The sequence below is a fragment of the Branchiostoma floridae genome, chromosome 4 (genome assembly GCF_000003815.2).
Source record: "Branchiostoma floridae strain S238N-H82 chromosome 4, Bfl_VNyyK, whole genome shotgun sequence".
Taxonomy (NCBI): Eukaryota; Metazoa; Chordata; class Leptocardii; order Amphioxiformes; family Branchiostomatidae; genus Branchiostoma; species Branchiostoma floridae.
Window position 1 is genome coordinate 1,122,174 of NC_049982.1, and position 21,871 is coordinate 1,144,044.

General features: G+C 45.4%; 1 protein-coding gene across 1 annotated transcript; it reads left to right on the forward strand.

Annotated features, from left to right (window-relative positions):
- Positions 1-743: 743 nt before the first annotated feature.
- On the forward strand, positions 744-21,107 carry LOC118412919 (ankyrin repeat and SAM domain-containing protein 3-like). Its single transcript, XM_035815977.1, has 15 exons — positions 744-1,136; positions 1,735-1,887; positions 2,584-2,730; positions 3,294-3,437; positions 4,197-4,481; positions 5,311-5,517; positions 12,626-12,784; positions 13,175-13,291; positions 13,609-13,674; positions 13,729-13,860; positions 14,404-14,556; positions 15,359-15,472; positions 16,834-16,942; positions 20,002-20,082; positions 20,604-21,107. The coding sequence occupies exons 1-15, from the start codon at positions 954-956 to the stop codon at positions 20,858-20,860; spliced, it is 2,307 nt and encodes a 768-aa protein (XP_035671870.1). The 5' UTR covers positions 744-953; the 3' UTR covers positions 20,861-21,107.
- The last annotated feature ends 764 nt before the right edge of the window (positions 21,108-21,871 follow it).

Below are 21,871 nucleotides of genomic sequence, written 5' to 3' on the forward strand. Positions count from 1 at the left end.
AATTATGACGGAGTTTTCATAGTTTTTAATTAATAAGAAGCAAATTTGTGTATGAGGTAAGTTTCCAGGTGTCGAGGGATTTGTATAAGTCGTTTACCGCAGTGCGGAAAGGTGGTTTCATGTCTGAGAATTTTTGTGCCGCCGACAAAAGACCTGAGTTTGATTGATAGTCAGTCAGGTATGTCCAGGTATGTGCCCGGATTAACGGTAGTGCGGCAGGGAAGGTGGGCGGCAGGAAATGTGCGGCTGGAGGCGAGGGGGTGACTCATTGGCGCATTGCTTTTAGAAGTTGTTAGAGTAAAGAAAATCGTGTATAGGGTATGCAGGAATACTGTATGTATGGCTCACGTATATTACTAACAAATAAGTAATAATTTATGGGGTAAAGAAACCTTTTGCTCCGTAACGTTGAATAACTTATGGATTGCCAAAATTCTAGAAGTAACACCAAGTTTCAGTGCGACACATGTTTGCTTTTCTACTGTACATTTTTGCAAAAGAATGAAAGGAGAAATGATAACGAATGTCTGAAGTTGTTTCTTTAAAAGTTGGCTTTGGGTCACAGCTCTATCAATTACTAGCTCTGACTTCCTTCTGTTTTGCAGGTTTTACATCTTCCCAGACTGCCAGTTGAAGCACAGCTATAAATCCTGTGAGGACCAATCCACAGCTTGGGTTACATGCACGTGTAGGGACCAATCCACAGCTCAGGTTACATGCTCGTGTAGGCACCAATCCACAGATCAGATTTCATGCACTTGTAAGGACCAATCCACAGATCAGGTTACATGCTCGTGTAGAGTCCAATCACATCACAGATCGGGTTACATCCATGTATGTGTAGGGACCAATCCACAGATCAGGTTACATGCACGTGTAGGCACCAATCACAGATGTACGTGTAGGGACCAATCCGCAGATCGTGTTACATGCAGGTGTAGAGTCCATTCAGGATGAGTTGCACAGAACACGTGGAGTATCCCTACGAGGCCAGTGATGAGGCCAGTGAGAATGAGCTGCTGGACCGCAGCCTCTCCATGTGGCGCGGGTGGGGCTCCCTCAACACGGACACCGACGGGTTCGACCCCATCCCCATCGACCTGCACACCGCATCCTCCATCGGACAGTATGATACGGTACATTGTACTTCTACACAACTCTTTTCTATAGAATAATAAACAAAAGGTAGACAAGTTTCTTTTTGATTTGAACATGGCACGACAAGAAACTATGGACTTTGAGAAGATGGACTGATATTATGTCGACTTTTTTGATTATGAAATGTTGAAAAACTTGAATTGTATTCTTTCTGTGTATATTAACTATTGCAAAGGCAAGACCTCTGACCTCCACCATCCTTAAGTTAAAATCTTGAAAAGCGGCTTAGGCTGAAGATGTATCAAGGTTTAAAAAAAGGTCAGCAAAAACAAAACTGTACGGCACAATGTTCAGGAACAAAGTTAGAGACCTTACCCTTGTGTGTCTAGTGATGGTGGTGCAAACAAATAAGCAAATAAACAAAAAACGGTACATGGCAACAACAAAAAACAACAACAGTGGTGATGATATACAATGCCACACTAGATATAATCCCCTTTCTTTTACAGCTGCTTAGAGCTAGGGGAGCCATTATAAGTTCTTGGCCACCCAAACTTTGAAATGTTCTGTTGTCTTGGCTTTTACTAGGTGTTGTGCTAACTTGTAGTAATGGGTTCCATTCTGTGACTGTTTTAGGTACGTGCCATTGTCCAATCTGGGAAGCAGGACCTGGATAAGAAGAACCACGGTAGCTGGACGCCACTGATGTATGCGTGTTACATCGGACATGACAACATTGTTAACCTGCTGCTGGACGCTGGGGTGGACGTCAACCTGAAGTCTGCAAAGGTTGGACATTTGTTAAGAGCAAGTTAGACACAGAGTCACTTCCTAGATAGTATAGAGACTCATCCTTTCTGTACTTTGTCAAAGTCTTAAACAGCTAAACACTGCTATGAATTTTGCTAAAATTTTGGTCATCATTTTATCTTTTTGTCGTTTTTTCTATGTAATTAGGGGTGGGTACTAGTAGAGAAATTCAGGCCCAGGTACAGTCCAGGTCCAGAGGATCAGGTCCGGACCTAAACCTGTATGTGAATGGATGGTACTCAAAACAATGGTCCATATCGCTACAAAGGAATCTGTTGGTGGAGTATCATATCTTCACATAAACAAGTCTGTTAAGTTAGACCAAGTTTGACTATCAACTCTCCTCTACTTCACTCTTGTAATTTTCTTGGACCAATAACACGTGAACACCTGCCGTGTCAGTTTAATCTGTTCATTTTCTGATCGGACCAACATCCAGTTTTTCTGGACCGGACAAATCACTCCAACAAGAAAAAACGATTTTGTACAACATACCAGTGCCCACCCCTATGTGTAATATGTTTATAGTAAGTAATTTTTAAAAGATACTTAGTTTTATTAAGTGTGCGTATCAATAAATATATGTATGTAAAAGAGTGTTCAATTCACCCAACTGACTGCAAAGGTTTTAAGGAAGTTATGTGATTAAAAATTCTTTCCTTTATAAATTCAAAGGGCCAGACGCCGCTGATCCTTGCCGCTAGCTGTGGGAACGAAAGCGTGGCGTACTTCTTGTTGCAGCAGGGCGCTGACCTCACGGGAAAGGACCGGAGAGGCTGGTCAGCACTGTTCCACGCAACTAACGCTGGACACCAGAACATGGTGAGACTTAGAGTATGGTGAAGTTTGTTTTTTATCTCACGGGGAAGGACAGAAGAGGCTGGTCTGCACTGTTCCATGCCACCAACGCAGGGCACCAGAACATGGTGAGACTTAGACTAGTTAGTTAGAGTATGGTGAAGATTGTTTTTTATCTCACGGGGATGGACAGGAGAGGCTGGTCGGCACTGTTCCATGCCACTAACGCTGGGCACCAGAACATGGTAAGGGCATGGTGAAGTTTCTGTTTTCTGCATTCATTCATTCTACTTAAACAAGGGCTTAATAAAGCTTAAAGGAATGAAAATTTACTTGAGTAAACTTCTACTTTTTAGTCTAAGTTTCTACTTTTGAATATGCCAATTCTGGGTAGCAAAGCTACAAGCTTTAAGGGCCCATTTGAATTTACTGGCATGGCCTGATGTATTCAAATCTGTGTGAGTTCTGTATTGACTTTTTTTGGTAACAGTGTACATGTACCCACAAGTATAATTGCCTTCTTGATAAAGGTTCCATAGGTGAAATTGATATAAAATCGTTAATGTACATTTTGCCCAAACAAACAGGTGAAGTTCCTGTTGGAGGAGGGGGCAGACACAGAGTCCCGCGAGCCGACCCTGGGTCTCACACCGCTGTGCCTGGCTGCAGGGGAGGGTCACGAGATCATCGTACAGACGCTGCTTGATCACGGAGCCAACGTCAACGCACAGGTATCATCTCCAGTGTACAAAATATTTTTCTGAGCCAGGTTGCTCAGTGTGCAACATGGAGAAAAAACTAGGTTGCACAACTGAATTTCAAGTTGCACCACCTACAATTCTTTATTTTCTGAAAAAAAAGGTACAATACATACATACATCATAACCTTTTACTATCATATTCAGCAATTACTGACATGATTGGCTATATGAAATGGAGCTGCCTCAGTCCATTTATTTCTTCCAAGTAAATTGACAACAAAATCGAGTTCTCGGGCACAAAATCTACGTTGCGCCCTGTGCAACCTGAGTCTAAAAGTAAGTTGCACCAAGCAAAAAGTGGTTGCAATGTGCAAGTGGGTATTTTGCACGCTGATCTCTCTCCAATATATTAGGCCTACAGCAACTCAATGACACCATTGCATACATTATATTCTTTACTGCTACAAGAGTCTGCATCGCAGAATATCTTTGAGATAGTCCCCGTTTTCATTCATTCATTGCACAGCTAGTTTCTTTTAATTGATACAACAGTAACTTGTTTTGTTCACATTTACTTAAAATTTCTGTTACCCATTTCGTATTTATGTATGCATGCATGCATGTGTGTGTGTGTGTGTCGACATCACGTTTTTACTCTTGTTTTATATTTATGTTTTAAATAGCTTTACATACTTTAAGTATATAGAAAATTATGTGCATCCTGCCCAATGCTCATCAAAATATGTGAATAACATCAATTTGAATAAGATCAAAACTGTGAATTCGCAGAGCTACAATGGGGACACTCCGCGCATGCTGGCCCTCATCAACGGCCACTCCAAGATTGTGGGGCTGATCGACACATTCACCGCGCAGCCCGGCACAAGTCTCCGTGCTGCGCCAGGATTGGGTGACAATAACGATGACCTCAGCTCCTCCGACGAGTTCAGGGGTCACAGGAAGCCTCCCCGCAGCCACCACCACCGCAGCTCGCGCGCCCGCCGGACACCCAGCATACGGGACGGGCCCGCCGAGTTCGCCCGCAAGACGGGTATTCCTGTCCAACCTCAGCAGGTAACTAACATCCACACGTAGCTTACAAGACGGGAATTCCTGTCCAACCTCAACAGGTAACTAACATCTGCACCTAGCTTACAAGACTGGGATTCCTGTCCAACCTCAACAGGTAACTAACATCTGCACCTAGCTTACAAGACTGGGATTCCTGTCCAACCTCAACAGGTAACTAACATCCACACTTAGCTTACAAGACGGGAATACCTGTCCAACCTCAACAGGTAACTAACATCCACACTTAGCTTACAAGACGGGAATTCCTGTCCAACCTCAACAGGTAACTAACATCCACACTTAGCTTACAAGACAGGAATTCCTGTCCAACCTCAACACTGGTAACTAACATTCACACTTAGCTTACAAGACGGGAATTCCTGTCCAACCTCAGCAGGTTAACCACATTCACACTTACATGTAGCTCTACAATGAAGTTGTTTTCCAAATTTGCCTTCAAGCTATCAAAGAAAAATTAAAGCCAACAATGTCTAATTTCTTATTAACTTTTTAAGGCGCCTGGACGCATGCCTGGCTAAAAGCTTTCAAAGCTTTTAGCCAGGCATTGGTAATATTTTAATTTGTAGACTTTAGGCTTGTCTATCTGTTATTTGTTATACAAAAAGTTGTTTGGTTGGTCTACTTTCACAGAAGGGTAGTATGTGTCATCAGCCCCACCCCCCATCCACCAAACCTATGGTCCAGAAGCCTGTGCAGTCTGGTTGTGCCCAGTGGTTATGTGATGTACCAGGACAAGCGGTGGGGATGATGGAGAAGTGCTCTCTATTGATCCCTATTTCATTCATCCATTCATTCCTGTCTACACCTACAGAAGGGTAAGGCGTCCCAGCCTCCGTCCACCAAACCCGCGGCGCAGACCCCCGCGGTGCCAAGCAGCCCGGGCGTGCCCAGCGGTTATGTCACGTTCCAGGACGAGTGGGCCGGGGAACGGGAGGAGGGTGAAATCCGATTCCGTGACGTAATCTCCCCCATCAACGTCAGCGAACATGACCTGGACAGCTCAGGGGGACGCCAGGAGGTTTGTTTGTTTTTGTTTATTTCTTTGTTTGTTTGTGGGCCGGGGAGCGGGAGGAGGGTGAAATCCGATTCCGCGATGTCATCTCCCCAATCAACGTCAGCGAACACGACCTGGACAGCTCAGGGGGACGCCAGGAGGTTTGTTTGTTTTTGTTTATTTCTTTGTTTGTTTGTGGGCCGGGGAGCGGGAGGAGGGTGAAATCCGATTCCGTGATGTCATCTCCCCAATCATCGTCAGCGAACACGACCTGGACAGCTCAGGGGGACGCCAGGAGGTTTGTTTGTTTTTGTTTATTTCTTTGTTTGTGGGCCGGGGAGCGGGAGGAGGGTGAAATCCGATTCCGCGATGTCATCTCCCCAATCATCGTCAGCGAACACGACCTGGACAGCTCAGGGGGACGCCAGGAGGTTTGTTTGTTTGTTTGTTTGTTTGTGCCTTCACTCTCCTCAAAGCCCTGGCCATCAAGAGCAGCAGCAGCAGCGGAAGGCTGTGAGCAGGGTTGTAGCCAGCGCCCGTCCTTCCGTCCTTTGACGGAATTTTGCAGCTGGGGACGGAAAAATATTTTGCCCATTCCGTCCTCTGTGACGGAGAAAATCGATATGTAAAGATACAACAAAAACTAAAAATCGTGCAAAGATCTCCAAAAATTAAAAGGATTTTTTCACAGCGCCGGGGCAGGGGTCCGCATTTCAGGCTATTCAGAAGGCTTATTTTATCAGGTTTTTAGGGCCATATCTACGATAATAGTAGCAGTCACTTAACTTCTTTTCAGTTTGACATAACAATATTTCAAGTCAAAGCGTCAAAGTCAACTAAAAACTCGTAATCAACAAACTTTACTCAGCTCAACAGTAACGTTAACTATTGTCCGGTTTGCCATCCGAAGTTGAAGCTCTTATTTATAGCGCTAGTATCTTCGATGCGCCGTTAGCCGCTGTGCCGTGCGACTGTTTTTGACGGTCTTACATCCCTAAGTTGCCGCTTTGCTGTCAGACGATATACCAACGGACATGTTTCAAGAAAAATACCCGGCAAAACCATTGTTCCGCATCAGATTCTATTCTATAAAACATGTGGGTTACAGTCTGATAAATATTTTGTAGAAGCACCGCTGTGGGAAAGTGCAAGGAATAATCACGTAGCATACGAAGTTCGCTGTCAACTGTCACACGACTGTTTGAAACTCTAACCAACAGCCGCGGCCTTTGATGAAGTCGGCGAAAAGGTGCACTGCCTTTGCAACAAGGAAGCCGACGGTCTCATGGTGGGCGGGGCCACATGACGAGGCTTGCCCCGGCCCCGAAAGGAAATGCCCGGGTTTTACATACAAACTTACGGTGGCTTGTACTTTACCTTGCCGAACCAAAGAGCTTCAAATTTAGAACAGGAAATTTGGGAACGCGACCCGCCCTTGCTCTAGAAATGTGTCAGAGAGAATTGATTTTATTTTCCGCGCTGAAAAAGAAATGACGCAACTAATAGTAAGAGCCTATGTGATCAACCCCGCTCCCCATATAAGGAGATTCCCGGGAAAATCTGGCTGTTCCGGGGAGGGATCCCACCCCGCTATAATAGGACCGCGCCGGATCAAACCGTGGGCGATTCTTTCAAGTGGTTCGTTGTACATGCTCGCCGACTCGCCGTCTATGTTTCCAATCTTTGTAAAGTGTTAAAATGCTACTTACCTCATTAAGATGAACTGACAGATGAAGTGTGTTGTGTTAATCGACGGTTTCTCTCATCGGCGATGGTAGGAATCGACGTGAACTTTGATACGACTTAACTAAGTAAGACGCAAACGGCCGTTGTTGAAAATGTTTTATTCTCGCCGATGTGAGGGCGCCGTTATCCCTTGTATGTGCTATTGTGCTTGTGTATATTTCTCGTAGGACGTAGATACATAATAAATTTTTGTTGTACTAAACGTGCTGTTTCTTTTCTGTGTAAATTCTATACAATATAGAAGTGCAGCTGTGTAACACGCTTACAATCTTACCCTCATACCAGCAATCTGTGCGATCACTGCGGTGGCGGTAGCATCGGCCCCTTTCCTAAATAAAATCCAGCGTAAAACCCTCGTGTAATTTCTTTTACCAAAACAGATGTATTAACAGCTCAAAATGCTGGAAATAGCGTTTCAGAGGGTCTAGATTTCAAAATTTTCCGGGGGAGCATGCCCCCCGACCCCCCTAGGAACGTCGCGCCTTCGGCGCGACATCTCGCGCCTACGGCGCTCGATAGGATTTTCAGTAAAAAGTTGGGGGACGGAAAATGATTTCGGGCTGGCTACAACCCTGGCTGTGAGGCTTATTTTGCCTACTTAACAAATAATCTCAGTGGACCTTATAGAGCTTCTAAACAACATCCAGTGTGCCAAGTACCATCCTGTGTTTGAGGACCAGGACATTGACCTGCACGTGTTTCTCACACTCACTGATAATGACCTCAAGGAACAGACTGTTTTTAAATCAAGTTCCATTTTAAACCAATTGTAGTGAAATGGACATTTGTTTTGAGTATCGCCCATGCACAACTTTTTACAGATAATTAGGTTCAGGTCCTAACCTGGACCGTACCCGTACCTGAATTTTCTGTACCAGTACCCACCCCTATAGTACCATCATAGATAAGCTTTTATGTTAATAGAGGACCATCTTGCTATCCTACTCCAGGGTGCTGACCCAGCTAACACACTGGATGAACATTGTGCCTTCGCTCTCTCCAACGCCCTGACCATCGTCTTATAGCGTACATTTGTAACAGGCCACCACAATATACAATATACAATCTATGCTTATAGAATACCACCATGCTATACTGTTCTAGGCGGCCGACCCAGCGAACACGCTGGATGAACAGTGTGCCTTCGCCCTCTCCAACGCAATAGGCATAACACACTGCTTTTGTACAGTAAGAACAACCTGCATGCGATAAGACCACACTGATAGGTTAACCACGAGTCCACCCTCCCATCCTGCTCCAGGGTGCTGACCCAGCACACACTCTGGACGAACAGTGTGCCTTCGCTCTCTCCAACGCCCTGACCATCGTCTTTTAGCGTACATTTATAACAGGCCACCACACTATACAATATACAATATACATTTATGCTAATAGAATACCACCTTGCTATCCTGTTCCAGGTGGCTGACCCAGCAAACACGCTGGATGAACAGTGTGCCTTTGCCCTCTCCAATGCCCTGACCATCGTCTTTTAGCGTACATTTGTAACAGGCCACTGCACTATACAATATACTGCTAATAGAAGACCATCTTGCCATCCTGTTCCAGACGGCTGACCCAGCGAACACGCTGGACGAATAGTGTGCCTTCACCCTCTCCAACGCCCTGACCATCATCTTTTAGCGTGCATTTATAACAGGCCACTGCACCATACAATATACTTTTATGCTAATAGAATACCACCTTGCTATCCTGTTCTAGGCGGCCGATCCAGCGAACACGCTGGATGAACAGTGTGCCTTTGCCCTCTCCAATGCTCTGACCATCGTCTTTTAGCGTACATTTGTAACAGGCCACAGCACTATACAATATACAATATGCTAATAGAAGACCACCTTGCTATCCTACTCCAGTGTCACTTTCACTTTATTTATTTTACCAGTAATTACATCTCAGGCCGGAATTCGGCCTGCTTTCCAGGTAATCCTGGACATAAAAGTACAAAGTACACATAGCACATATACAATACATAATAAAATTATCCAATATCAAAGTCCAGACTACGGAGCATCAGCCAGATCAAGTTCTAATTCTCAATGAACTTCTTAAAAGTCCTGAGGCTGAGCAATTGCCGTTGCTTTAGCGGTAGTGAATTCCAGAGGAAAGGTCCGTAGGACTGTAGACTGTTTCGAAATGCAATGACTCTTGCTGGTGGACAGCAGAGTAGGTGAGGGTCATAGTCCCTTAGACGTTTTACCTCTGACCGAGTAGGGCGTACACTCATTGTTGGTGGAGCCTCCCACTTGAACAAAGATGCCAAGTACGCCGGCGCCTTTCCATGAATTGTCTTAAAGACAGTAACAAGAGTCGTAATTTCTGTCCGTTTACGCACAGAGTCTATCCCTGCCTCTGCTCTCAAGTTGTCGACTGTCACGTGGTCTCGGAGTTTGTGTCCTGTGATGAGCCTTGCAGCCCTGTTTACCAGTCTATCCAGCTGTATTTAAACATAAGAGTTTTGTTGCCTTGTGCAAGGCTTGGTAGCCATGCTGTGGCGCAATACTCCAGATGAGCCAGTAATAGTGTCTGATACATGGTTTTCAGCACTTCGTCCGTAACAAAGGTTCTGGCACGTCCCATTGCTCCAAGTCCGCTAAGAAGCTTCTTCGTGATTTTTTGTACATGTGCTGACAAAAATGCTGACCCAGCAGACACGCTGGACAAACAGTGTGTCTTCGCTCTCTCCAATGCCCTGACCATCGTCTTTTAGCGTACATATGTAACAGGCCACCGCAATATACAATATACTTCTATGCTAATAGAAGACCATCTTGCCATCCTGCTCTAGGAGGGTGATCCAGCGAACACGCTAGACGAACAGTGTACCTTCGCTCTCTCCAACGCCCAACACACTGACAGTCTGGTTTTGTACAGTGAGAACAACCTGCATAAGACCAAACTTATAGGTTTGATCCACTCATAATGGGAAGGGCCCCTACATGTAAGTCCATAACCCTAACCACAGTCCACCTTGCTGCTCCGGGTGGCTGATCCAGCGAACACACTGGATGAACAGTGTGCCTTCACCCTCTCCAACGCCCTGACCATCGTCTTTTAGCGTACATTTGTAGCAGGCCACCACACTATACAATATACAATCTAATAATAATAATTGCTTATAGAAGACTACCTTTCTATCCTAAGGCTGTTGCAGGCGGCTGACCCAGCTAACACACTAGATGAACAGTGTGCCTTCGCCCTCTCCAATGCCCTGACTGTACCAGTACCTGAATTTTCTGTACCCACCCCTAGTACCATCACAGATAAGCTAATAGAAGACCACCTTGCTATCCTGTTCTAGGTGGCTGACCCAGCGAACACCCTGGATGAACAGTGTGCCTTCGCTCTCTCCAACGCCCTGACCATTGTCTTTTAGCGTACATTTGTAACAGGCCATCACACTATACAATATACTTTTATGCTAATAGAAGACCACCATGCTATCCTGTTCAAGGTGGCTGACCCAGCGAACACGCTGGATGAACAGTGTGCCTTCGCCCTCTCCAACGCCCTGACCATTGTCTTTTAGCGTACATTTGTAACACCTGGCGACCACACTATACAATATGCTTGACGTATGCTAATAGAAGACCATCTTGCTATCCTGTTCTAGGTGGCTGACCCAGCGAACACGCTGGATGAACAGTGTGCCTTCGCTCTCTCCAATGCCCTGACCATCGTCTTTTAGCGTACATTTGTAACAGGCCACCACACTATACAATATACTAGACGTATGCTTATAGAATACCGCCTTGCTATCCTGTTCTAGGTGGCTGACCCAGCTAGCACGCTAGATGAACAGTGTGCCTTCACTCTCTCTAACGCCCTGACCATCGTCTTTTAGCGTACATTTGTAACAGGCCACCACACTATACAATATACTAGACGTATGCTTATAGAATACCGCCTTGCTATCCTGTTCCAGGTTGCTGACCCAGCGAACACGCTGGATGAACAGTGTGCCTTCGCTCTCTCCAACGCCCCGACCATTGTCTTTTAGCGTACGTTTGTAACAGGCCACCGCACTATACAATATACTTTTATGCTAATAGAAGACCACCTTGCCATCCTACTCCAGGGGTGTGATCCAACGAACACGCTAGATAAACAGTGTGCCTTCGCTCTCTCCAACGCCCAACACACTGACAGTCTGGTTTTGTACAGTGAGAACAACCTGCATAAGACCAAACTTATAGGTTTGATCCACTCCTGATAATGGGAAGGGCCCCTACATGTAAGTCCACAACCCTAACCACAGACCACCTTGCTGCTCCAGGGTGCTGACCCAGTGAACACGCTGGATGAACAGTGTGACTTCGCTCTCTCCAACGCCCTGACTGCACCAGTACCTGAATTTTCTGTACCCACCCCTAGTACCATCACAGATAAGCTAATAGAAGACCACTGTTATCCTGTTCCAGACGGCTGACCCAGCAAACACGCTGGATGAACAGTGTGCCTTCGCTCTGTCCAACGTCTTGACTGTACCAGTACCTGAACCAGTACCACCCCTAGTACCATCACAGATAAGCTAATAGAAGTCTCTTGCTATCCTGTTGCAGGTGGCTGACCCAGCTAACACCCTGGATGAACAGTGTGCCTTCGCTCTCTCCAACGCCCTGACCATCGTCTTTTAGCTTACATTTGTAACAGGCCACCACACTATACAATATACGTGACATAATGCTAATAGAAGACCACCTTGCTATCCTACTCCAGGGTGCTGACCCAGCAAACACGCTGGACAAACAGTGTGTCTTCGCTCTCTCCAATGCCCTGACCATTGTCTTTTAGCGTGCATTTATAACAGGCCACAACACTATACAATATACTTTTATGCTAATAGAATACCACCTTGCTATACTGTTCTAGGCGGCTGACCCAGCGAACACGCTGGATGAACAGTGTGCCTTCGCCCTCTCCAATGCCCTGACCATCGTCTTTTAGCGTACATTTGTAACAGGCCACCACACTATACAATATACTAGATGTATGCTAATAGAATACCGCCTTGCTATCCTGTTCCAGGTGGCTGACCCAGCAAACACGCTAGATAAACAGTGTGCCTTTGCTCTCTCCAACGCCCAACACACTGACAGTCTGGTTTTGTACAGTAAGAACAACATGCATAACACCAAACTTATAGGTTTGATCCACTCATAATGGGAAGGGCCCCTACATGTAAGTCCACAACCCTAACCGCAGACCACCTTGCTGCTCCAGGGTGCCGACCCAGCAAACACGCTGGATGAACAGTGTGCCTTCGCCCTCTCCAATGCACTGACTGTACCAGTACCTGAATTTTCTGTACCCACCCCTAGTACCATCACAGATAAGCTAATAGAAGTCTCTTGCCATCCTGCTCTAGGCTGCTGACCCAGCGAACACCTTGGATGAACAGTGTGCCTTCGCTCTCTCCAATGCCCTGACCATCAAGAGCAGCAGCAGCAGCAGTGGGGACCTGGAGAAGGCTCTGGGGCTGAACCAGGAGAAACAGCCGGCCACTCAGCAGCCTTCCTGGCACCAGGCAAGAACTGTCATTGTTCTTAATCTCTAAGCAGATCCTACAGTAGCATAAGATAGTATCAAAAGCTGGCAGAGAAGTGAAGCCGGCTTAGGAGTGTGTTTCTCTGACTACACTCCTTGGCCAGTTTGGTTGGTACTATCTTATGCCATCTTGGGATCTGCTTGGAAATTAATAGTTCTACATGTAGCTGGTGTCTTTTAGCATAACAGGCTACCACACTATAAGTTGTGACCACCACACTAAAGGAGGACCAATGATGCTGATTTTTAACTACTAGTAGTGTCCCTTGTATTCACTTGTGGAACAATGTCTGATCTATATGATGCCCAAACAATCGGACTAGTGGACTTGTCCAACCCTGCATTTACTGACATTGTTTCACTCCCTCAGGTGTACCAGCAGCCCCCTCAGGCCCCCCGCGCCATGCCCGACCCCCCACCGGAAGTGCTGCCTCCCTTACCTGCCAACATCCCCGCACCTGTCCCCGACACTGAGGGGAGTACTGAGGTATGGTCTGGATTTTGTACTGCGATGTTTTATCCATGACATGATGTTTGATGCATGGTTTGAATCTTTTATGTAACATAAGGTTTGTCAACCTTTGTAGCACTTATACAATGTACATGTACTTCATAATCATCAACTACATGTTGTTTGGCAGATCTAGCTGTATGTAGAATTTAGTGTATAAAAGTACTACTATTGCAGGTGTACCAGCTCCTGAATAACCTACTGGAGCTTCTGAACAACATCCAAGTGTGTCCCACCCTGTGTTCACACAAAACTAACTTTTACTACTACAATATGTACATGTACTACTACAGGTTTACCAGCCCCCAAAGGACCTAATGGAACTGCTAAACAACATCCAGTGTGCCAAGTACCACCCTGTGTTCACTCAAAACTAAGTATCACTACAACATATTGTACATGTACTACTACAGGTTTACCAGCCCCCTAAGGACCTAATGGAACTGCTAAACAACATCCAGTGTGCCAAGTACCATCCTGTGTTTGAGGACCAGGACATTGATCTGCACGTGTTCCTCACACTGACTGATAATGATCTCAAGGAGGTGAGGGGGAAAAACTACACTTCTGTTTCCATTACAATCAATCAATCAATCAATCTGTTTGCAAATTGGCTAGACAGTTATGATAGAACCTGAGTGTAGTTTGTACTAGATCTATATTAACCTACATGTATAAACCTATTTTATCAGCAAGTTCTCTGTCACACCATTCTGGATTTGTTTCACATTGCACTGTGTTTCTTCCAATATTGCATAGCCTAGAATCTACATTATACTTTATAGGTAGTTGTCTTAATACAATTATTTGCCTTACATTGTGCCCATTTTACAATTGTTGTGCAATAAAATTTGACTTGACTTGACTTGTATGTAGTTAAATACAATACAAACCCCTACTAGCAGACACTGCATATTGTTAATCCATAGCTGTATGTCTTACAGCCCAAACACTAAAGGTAAAATTGCGCAATGTTTATAACAGTGTCTTACAGTTAAAAACACTTCACAATACTTCTTAGGACAAATATGTATGGAAAAACTTTTGTTAACACAAATTTTCAAAAATTGTTTTCCTTTACATTTCAGATTGGCATCAAGCTGATGGGCCCGCGGCGTAAGATGACGTCGGCGATCGCCCGTTACCACAGCCACGCCCGGTTACACATGACGGGTCCGGAGCACGCCTATGCAGACAAGCTGGAGAGTGAGATGCAGGAGCTGGCCATGCAACTGCACAGGGTAACTAATACTGTCCATTTAATGTCATACCTGTGACGTGAAAACGTTCGATATGGGTGTTCCGGACCGGGGCGTACGCTTCCGTATCGCACAGGTTCGAAAGGCGTATCACACAGGCTCCATTCGAATAAATCGAACTGTTTCGAGCGGGCCGGTTGGCAATTCGAATACCTGATTCGGACGTTGGAACATTGCCTTTGGCCGTCGGGCGATCCGACCCGCGGTCGGTCTGATACCTTGGGTGATGCGGAATACACCGTGTTGTATTCTATATGTACTCAACCGACATTCAAATATCTTGTGATGCTATCCTGTAATGCGTAAATTGCCATGCAGCTACACAATGTACACAGGGTGTGTATGCAGGGTTCTCTCCTGCGCAGTTGAACATAGGGGGCCCATACATGTACATGTTTGCTATTATATGTATTGCAAAAAGGCAATACAATGGACAGCGCATAGAGTATGTAGTACATGTAACTAACAAGCTAAGAAAAGCTAATACATCTGAACAAGAAGCCCCAGCTCCCTTATCAGAAGGTGCATCAGGCCAGCACCCATCTCCGCTTCTAAGCCCTGGGGCCACACATACATGTAGGTGCGAGCGCTACAGCAGGGGGCTAGTAGTGTAGTGTGTTTAGCTTCCATACTCTTCCTCTTATCAGAGAAAGAAGTAGGTTAGGTAATTATTGTTCCAGGTTTCAGGTGTCAACACACCTGTTTGTCGCAGGTGTATCAGTTGTTATCACACCTGTTTGTTCCAGGTGCATCAGGTACTAACACCTCTGTGTGTTTTATCCAGGTGTATGCGCAGGCAGAGCAGCTGAAGCAACAGGTGCTACAGGAGCATGAGCTGCGAAAGGTGGTGGAGGGATGTGTGGTGGAGAACAAGGCTGCCTGGGACCGCGTCAGACAGGTTTGTTTGGATCTTTACAGTAGTACATAACTCAAAGTGTTACACACATTCTGTACTGTAGAGTTTGTAAGTTAGAGCAGGCTGCATGGTGGAGGGATGTCTGATGGAGGACAAGGCTGCCTGGCACTGCGTCAGACAGGTTTATTTGGATCTTTACAGTAGAATATAACTCAAAGTGTTACACACATTCTGTACTGTAGAGTATGTAAGTTAGAGCAGGCTACATGGTGGAGGGATGTCTGATGGAGAACAAGGCTGCCTGGGATCGAGTCAGACAGGTTTGTTTGGATCTTACTGTTACTAGCTGAGCAGTACATAACTCACATTCTGTGCCAGAGTTTGTAAGTTAGAGCAGGCTGCATGGTGGAGGGATGTCTGATGGAGGACAAGGCTGCCTGGCACTGCGTCAGACAGGTTTGTTGGATCTTATTGTAATACATGTTTCATGGTGTTTATAAGTGCAGACTACGTAAGGAAATGATGTGATGTAGGGCTGTTTCGTGGGAGAAAGCCCCCCGGATGCTGATATTACAATTGACAAGCTTTACTGGTACTGCATCCGACAGGTTTGTTTGGATCTTATTGCGTCTTAGTGCATATTGATCCAATGTTTTGAGCATTTGGCCTGTACCCCTAGCCTTGCTACGAGGGGCATTCAATAAGTAATGTCCCTGACCCATTTCCCATAGCAGGAGATTAATGAAACTTGGCACAGTTATTAGTCTTTCTCTTCATAAGAACCACCCAGAGTTTTGCATTTCTCCCATCATTTGATGTAGCTCTGGACACCGTTCTTGTAGGACATCCCAGGTTGGTCCTCCGACAGATGCCTCATCAATGGCAGAAGAGGAACGACCAGGTCTGGGAGCTGTTTCCACAGACTTCCGACCTTGTTTGAATTCAGGATGCCAGCGTTTTACAAGGTCATATGATGGGGCATCATCACCATAAGTTTTTTTCATTTCATAAAAAGTCCCCTTTGGTGTGCGTCCTTTCAAATACAAAAACCGGATCACTGCGCGACACTCAACTTGCTCCATTTCACACCTGGTCCATTTCACACCTGACTCAGTTCAAACACCAGTAAATCAGTAACCACAATTAGTTCAGAGCTGTTTTTTGCAACATAAGCCATAGAGATATGACTCATTACACATGCAAAATTGCATCTAGATCAGACAACTGGGAATGGGTCAGGGGCATTACTTATTGAATGCCCCTCGTACATGTGTAAGTGTTGTGGTATTTTTCAATGAGCTCAATGTTCTCTTTGAAGATAAATGCGTTTCCAGCATTAATAGCTAGACTGGACCTTATGACCTTGACATGGTGTTGCTAACCGCTGCCCTGCCCCACCCCAGGTTGCCACGGAGACCCGTGAGCTGTGCAGCGATGTGCGACTGCTGGTGCACCAGGTCAGGATGTGTCAGGACGAGTTCTCCCGGAAACTCCTGCCTGAGGCAGACAGTGGTGAGTCATTCATGATCCTCACACAAATCATTCTCCAACACAGCCGTGGTAGGTCATAGGTCTTGAGGTCACGACCCCATAGGTCAGAGGTCACAACACTTTGTGTCAATTTTTTTTTTTTTTGGTATTTTAACTCCTTTAAGAGAAGCTGTCACATTTTTCATGTGACAGCTGAAGAAGTTTCACTTTGATCTTACCAAATTGAATAAACCAAAAATTGTGTTACCGGGCAGTAGACAGTAGTGAATTGGAAATCCCATCATACAGAACTTTTCTTAAAGAATGGTTTTTATTAAAGAAAACATACTCTCAAAATCCAACAATTGTGGCAGCCAGAAGGCTAGAATAATGTCGGACTTAACATCATTTTGAAATTAACGTACCGGTGAATAAAATTATCAATTACATTAAAAGGAAAGCATGATTAAAAGCAAACTGCTTGGCAAGATGCATGATAGTTTTAAACTTCGAGACGTTAGAACTAGTACAATGTACAATCATTACATATACTGGTAACATGTCACAGCAATATAGAAGGCGCTTTCATTCAGTCCTGAATGTTAAAATGTTCATCAATTGGGTCATGTGGGGTATGGCACTGTTTCTGTAGTGGTCAGTTTTGCAGAGAGACAGCAGGCTGGTAAAGCTTGCTGATAACCTGACTCAAGTTTAATAGCTGTGAAATATGGAGACTTTGTCGTTCTTTATATCTGTGACTACCAGCTGTCCCTGTGGTGCCATGGCAACAGCACATGGGTTGTCCATGTCTGTAGTAATGTGTTTGAGGAATCTTCCTGTGTTGTCAAACATCTCCACACGACTGTTTCCACTGTCTGCCACAATGATGTTACCTGCCCTGTCTGTATATATGCCACAGGGATAACCCAGCTGACCTTCACCACTTCCCTCACCTCCAAACTGGAACAGAAACTGTCCACCCTCGTTGTACACAAAAACACAGTGATTGTAACAGTCTGACACAAGAATATTCCCTTTTCCATCCACAGTGGTGTACCGCGAGTACTTCATCCCCTGCAGCTGACCCACAGTTTGAACAATTGTCCCATCTGGCCTGAACACCAAAACTTCACCATGTAGGTTACTCACTAAATCTTGTGCCGTCGCTTTGGTGATGAGGATGTGGTTCCTCACGATGTCCATAGCAACTCCATGGTACCACTCGCGTGCCTGAATCTTCTTTTGTTCAAACTTCCTCAGCACCCTGCCCTGTTTGTTGTACTGCACAGCAAACGCAGCAGACTCTGTCTCCCCCACCACCCACAAGTTTCCCTCCGCGTCCATGGTCACGTCATTTGGGCACATCTTCTGTCCACCTGACACAACTGTTGGGAACTGGTGAACAAATGTTCCTTGCAGGGTGAAGACTTGGATTCTCTGGTTCCCCCCTTCTGCTACAAAGATCTCCCCTTCGTCCGACACTGTAACACCATTTGGATACTTGAACTCTCCTGTTCCAGAACCAGATGTACCAAATGTCATCTGCAGATTATGAGACTGATGCCCTCCTTGCCTTTGGTTACCATAAAAATGTCCTTTGTAAAATGTACCAAATGTCATCCTCTCATCATGAGACCAGGGCTCCCCTTGCCTTTGTTTAAGGCTCTCCTTGCGTTTTCCCTTGCCTTTGCCATAAGAATTTATTTTAATTCTTGCAGTTGCTGAAATGATTGGTGCAGATAGGATTGTCACATGTCCCAATACTGCCACTGGGGTGTCTGTGGGCTGAAAGACAGCAGGCTGGGTTTGTACAGGAGTTGGTGCTGCTTTTCCTCTGTACTTTCCTACCACCTCTGTCAATGCAGTTTGCTGACTGAGAAACTCGATCCATCCCTGCTGCATTGCATGTTCTGCTCGATCACAGGCAGCAGACAGTTCATTGACATCTGCCAAAACTATGTCTCTCCCAGTCTGTATTTTCTCCAAGTTCTCGCTGTGATTTTGTTGTGATTGGGACAAGAGTTGGTCTTTACTCTCTGTGAGTTGGTGCACCATTGTCTGCACCGTTTGGTTGTAGGCCTGAATGATGCCGTTGTCTCTCTGCTGTCTCTGTTCATTCAGGTTTTTCTCTTTTTCCCTCAGACCTCTGATGAAGCTGCAGTAACTTTCCAGAATGTTCCTCCCCTCATTGATCAAGGCCTGGACTGTAGACATCTTTTCCTGTGCAGCCTTTTTAAGGCCTGTGGTTGGATGTCCATCATGGCTTTCTTCACAACACTCAGTACAAACTGGCATGTTACACTGTTTACAGTAGAGCTTGACTTCCTCTGAGGGGTGAAAACTGCACCTGTTTCCAGATTGGGGTTGTTCCCTTGTTTCCCCTGACAGAGTAGCCTGGTTTTGCAGCCTCTCACACATATTTGCTGCCATGAGGTTGTCTGGTAAACCTGCGACCCCCTGGGGTGGCAGCCTGACCTGCTGACGACAGACTGGGCACTGGAAGGCCCCTCCCCTCCCTGCAAGGTTCTCCAGACATGGTGACAGACAGAAGGTGTGCTGACAGGGCAGCACCTTGGGCCTGGTGAACAGCTCCAAGCAGACGCTGCAGGACAGTTCTTCCCTGAAATGTGTCCCCAAACTTGATGGTGCAGCCGCCATTTTGTTATCCTTGTAACGACTATAAAGCCTTCTTAGGTTACAGTTGCACTTGCCCGGCGCCTTTGTCTGCAGCCTGGTGTTTGTCAGGGCTCTTTGTCTAGTACACAGATTGGGTTTCGGTCTTACCTAAAAAGACGTGTACAATGGTGTAAGTCTAGCTAAGACATACCTCTATAAAAATTACCATGAAAGCAAAGTTTTTGCACTAGTTTTAGGTTCATGTTTTTCATGACGACCTCTTCACCTTGAAACACTGCAAAAATTTAAAGTTTTTGTTCAAAATTTAAAAAGTTTTTGTTTTCTTCCACCCGCCTACATAATTATTTCTCCTGCTAACATAACATCATCTCGAACAAATGTGCTTGGAGATTAGTGATACATTTGTACATAACTTTTCCACACTCTCTCTGACATGTCCGTACATGTATGTTATACACATACAGCTCAGCCTCCCGATGATCGGTACATCCACCCAAGTCCTGCTGGCACAGGACAGCCTTCCAACACAGACAACAGGTTCCCTGGTAAGTATGAATGGTTGACACAAAGACTTATATTTTTCTAGCGACAAGACATCAAATTGATTGTGGTTCTTAGTGGTCCTTGTGACTGAGTTATTGGATTCCGAATCAGATCAACTTCTGTAAGGGAAATTGACTGTGTGAGGTGTCCTTGGTTAAACAATGTAATTTTGTTGGAGGGAAGTACATGTATGATGGCATTAGTGGCAAATTGGTAAGGTGTTTGGCCCATAAGATCCTGGATCGGATATCCATGAGATCCATGCTGTGGCCCTGGGAAAGGCCGCACTTAACGTAACTTTCTTCACTCTATCTAGGTGTAAAAATGGGAACCCGACTTCGGTTGAGGAGGTAGAATGGTCGAAGGAGAGTGTTTGGCTCTGCCCTCCAATACCGTGTCCTAGGCACGGTAGATGACAACCCGTTGCCCTTACTGAGTTAAAAAGGCTATGGGACTACCTTTACCTTCCCTACTTTTTACAGCTGACATACATATAATGAATATGACATTTATTATCCTCCAGAAGATGATGCTTCCCCGGACGGGCAGGGAGACCCGGGCCCCGACGGCCACCCCGCCCCGCTGTTGCCGCGGGTTACGCTGATCTCTAGCGGGCAGCTTCGGGAGATGGGCGCGGCCGAGTTGCAGACAACCATGTCAGAGTTCATGGGTCAGATGGACGTCATCGTGGGGAAGGCCATGGGCAGCATGCAGCAGCTACTGGGGCCAAACCAGCTGTCCGGGTCGCCTGGGTCGAGTGGGTCGTCCAAGTCTGGGTGATTGTGGTCTGGGTCGCCTGGGTCCAGTGGGTTGTCTAAATCTAGGTGATTAGATACTGGTGGTTGCACACTGGGTCACCTGGGTCTTTAAAGTCTGGATGATTAAACACTGTCTGGGTTGCCTGGGTCCAATGGGTTAAAATTTCTAAGTCTGGGTGATAAATACAGTGGTTTACACACTGATTTGCATGGGTCTTCAAAGTTAGCCTGATATTTTCTTCCTATTCCTGCAATAGTATCAAATGTTATACTTGGTCTAGAAGGTCTTCAATGATGAAACCCTCGCGGTTACACACTTGGTCAGCAATATTTATAAACACTGGTTCTTCAAAGTCAGAGCAAAGTGCACTTGTGGGAATCATGATAAGGTGACCGATAGCTTAAAAGAAAGGTGCAGTGAAACCTGTAATGTGGGCCAACTCTGCATAAACATTGCCTGGCCATTCATTTGCCAACTTGAGGCCAACTTTGGTGTTTAGATTGTATCCTAGCCTTGAGAACCTTGTCTATTCTGGCAACCTGTCTACTATGACCATTTTCAAAACCCTCAATTAGCAAGTAAGTTACCGTATGCAGGTTGGATTGTACTAGAAGGCCGACATTTGCAAGCAATCGCTGGATATTTCCCTCTACAGTCTCAAACAGAATGTGACCTCCATTCTATCTCCTTACTGTGATTGACACCTTGTTACATGCAGAGGGTCATGGTACATGTAGCAACAGAGCTTTTAACCCAAGAGTGCCTTATCCTGCGTTCAGTATGGTAGCAGAGCTATGTGATTTTTTACCACTCAAATTCTCGTTACTTTTATAGATCTGATGTTTACGAAAAGGGACCATCTGAATACTGCCATTGTTGTGCTAAGTCAGACTTACACATAGTTGCTGCCTGAATAACATTTACATATTACATCGAACCAAAGAATTTTCAACAAGATGATGAAAACAAGAATGGCTGTGATACAGGGTTAGTATAGAAGAGTGGTGATAGGTGGTACCCTGCAACGTTGCA

Coding starts and splice junctions, on each gene's coding strand:
- LOC118412919 (XM_035815977.1), top strand. CDS start 954: ATGAGTTGCACAGAACACGTGGAGTATCCCTACGAGGCCAGTGATGAG. Junction 15,473..16,833: donor CCTGGGACCGCGTCAGACAG/GTTTGTTTGGAT, acceptor GCCCCACCCCAG/GTTGCCACGGAGACCCGTGA. Junction 16,943..20,001: donor CCTGCCTGAGGCAGACAGTG/GTGAGTCATTCA, acceptor ATACACATACAG/CTCAGCCTCCCGATGATCGG.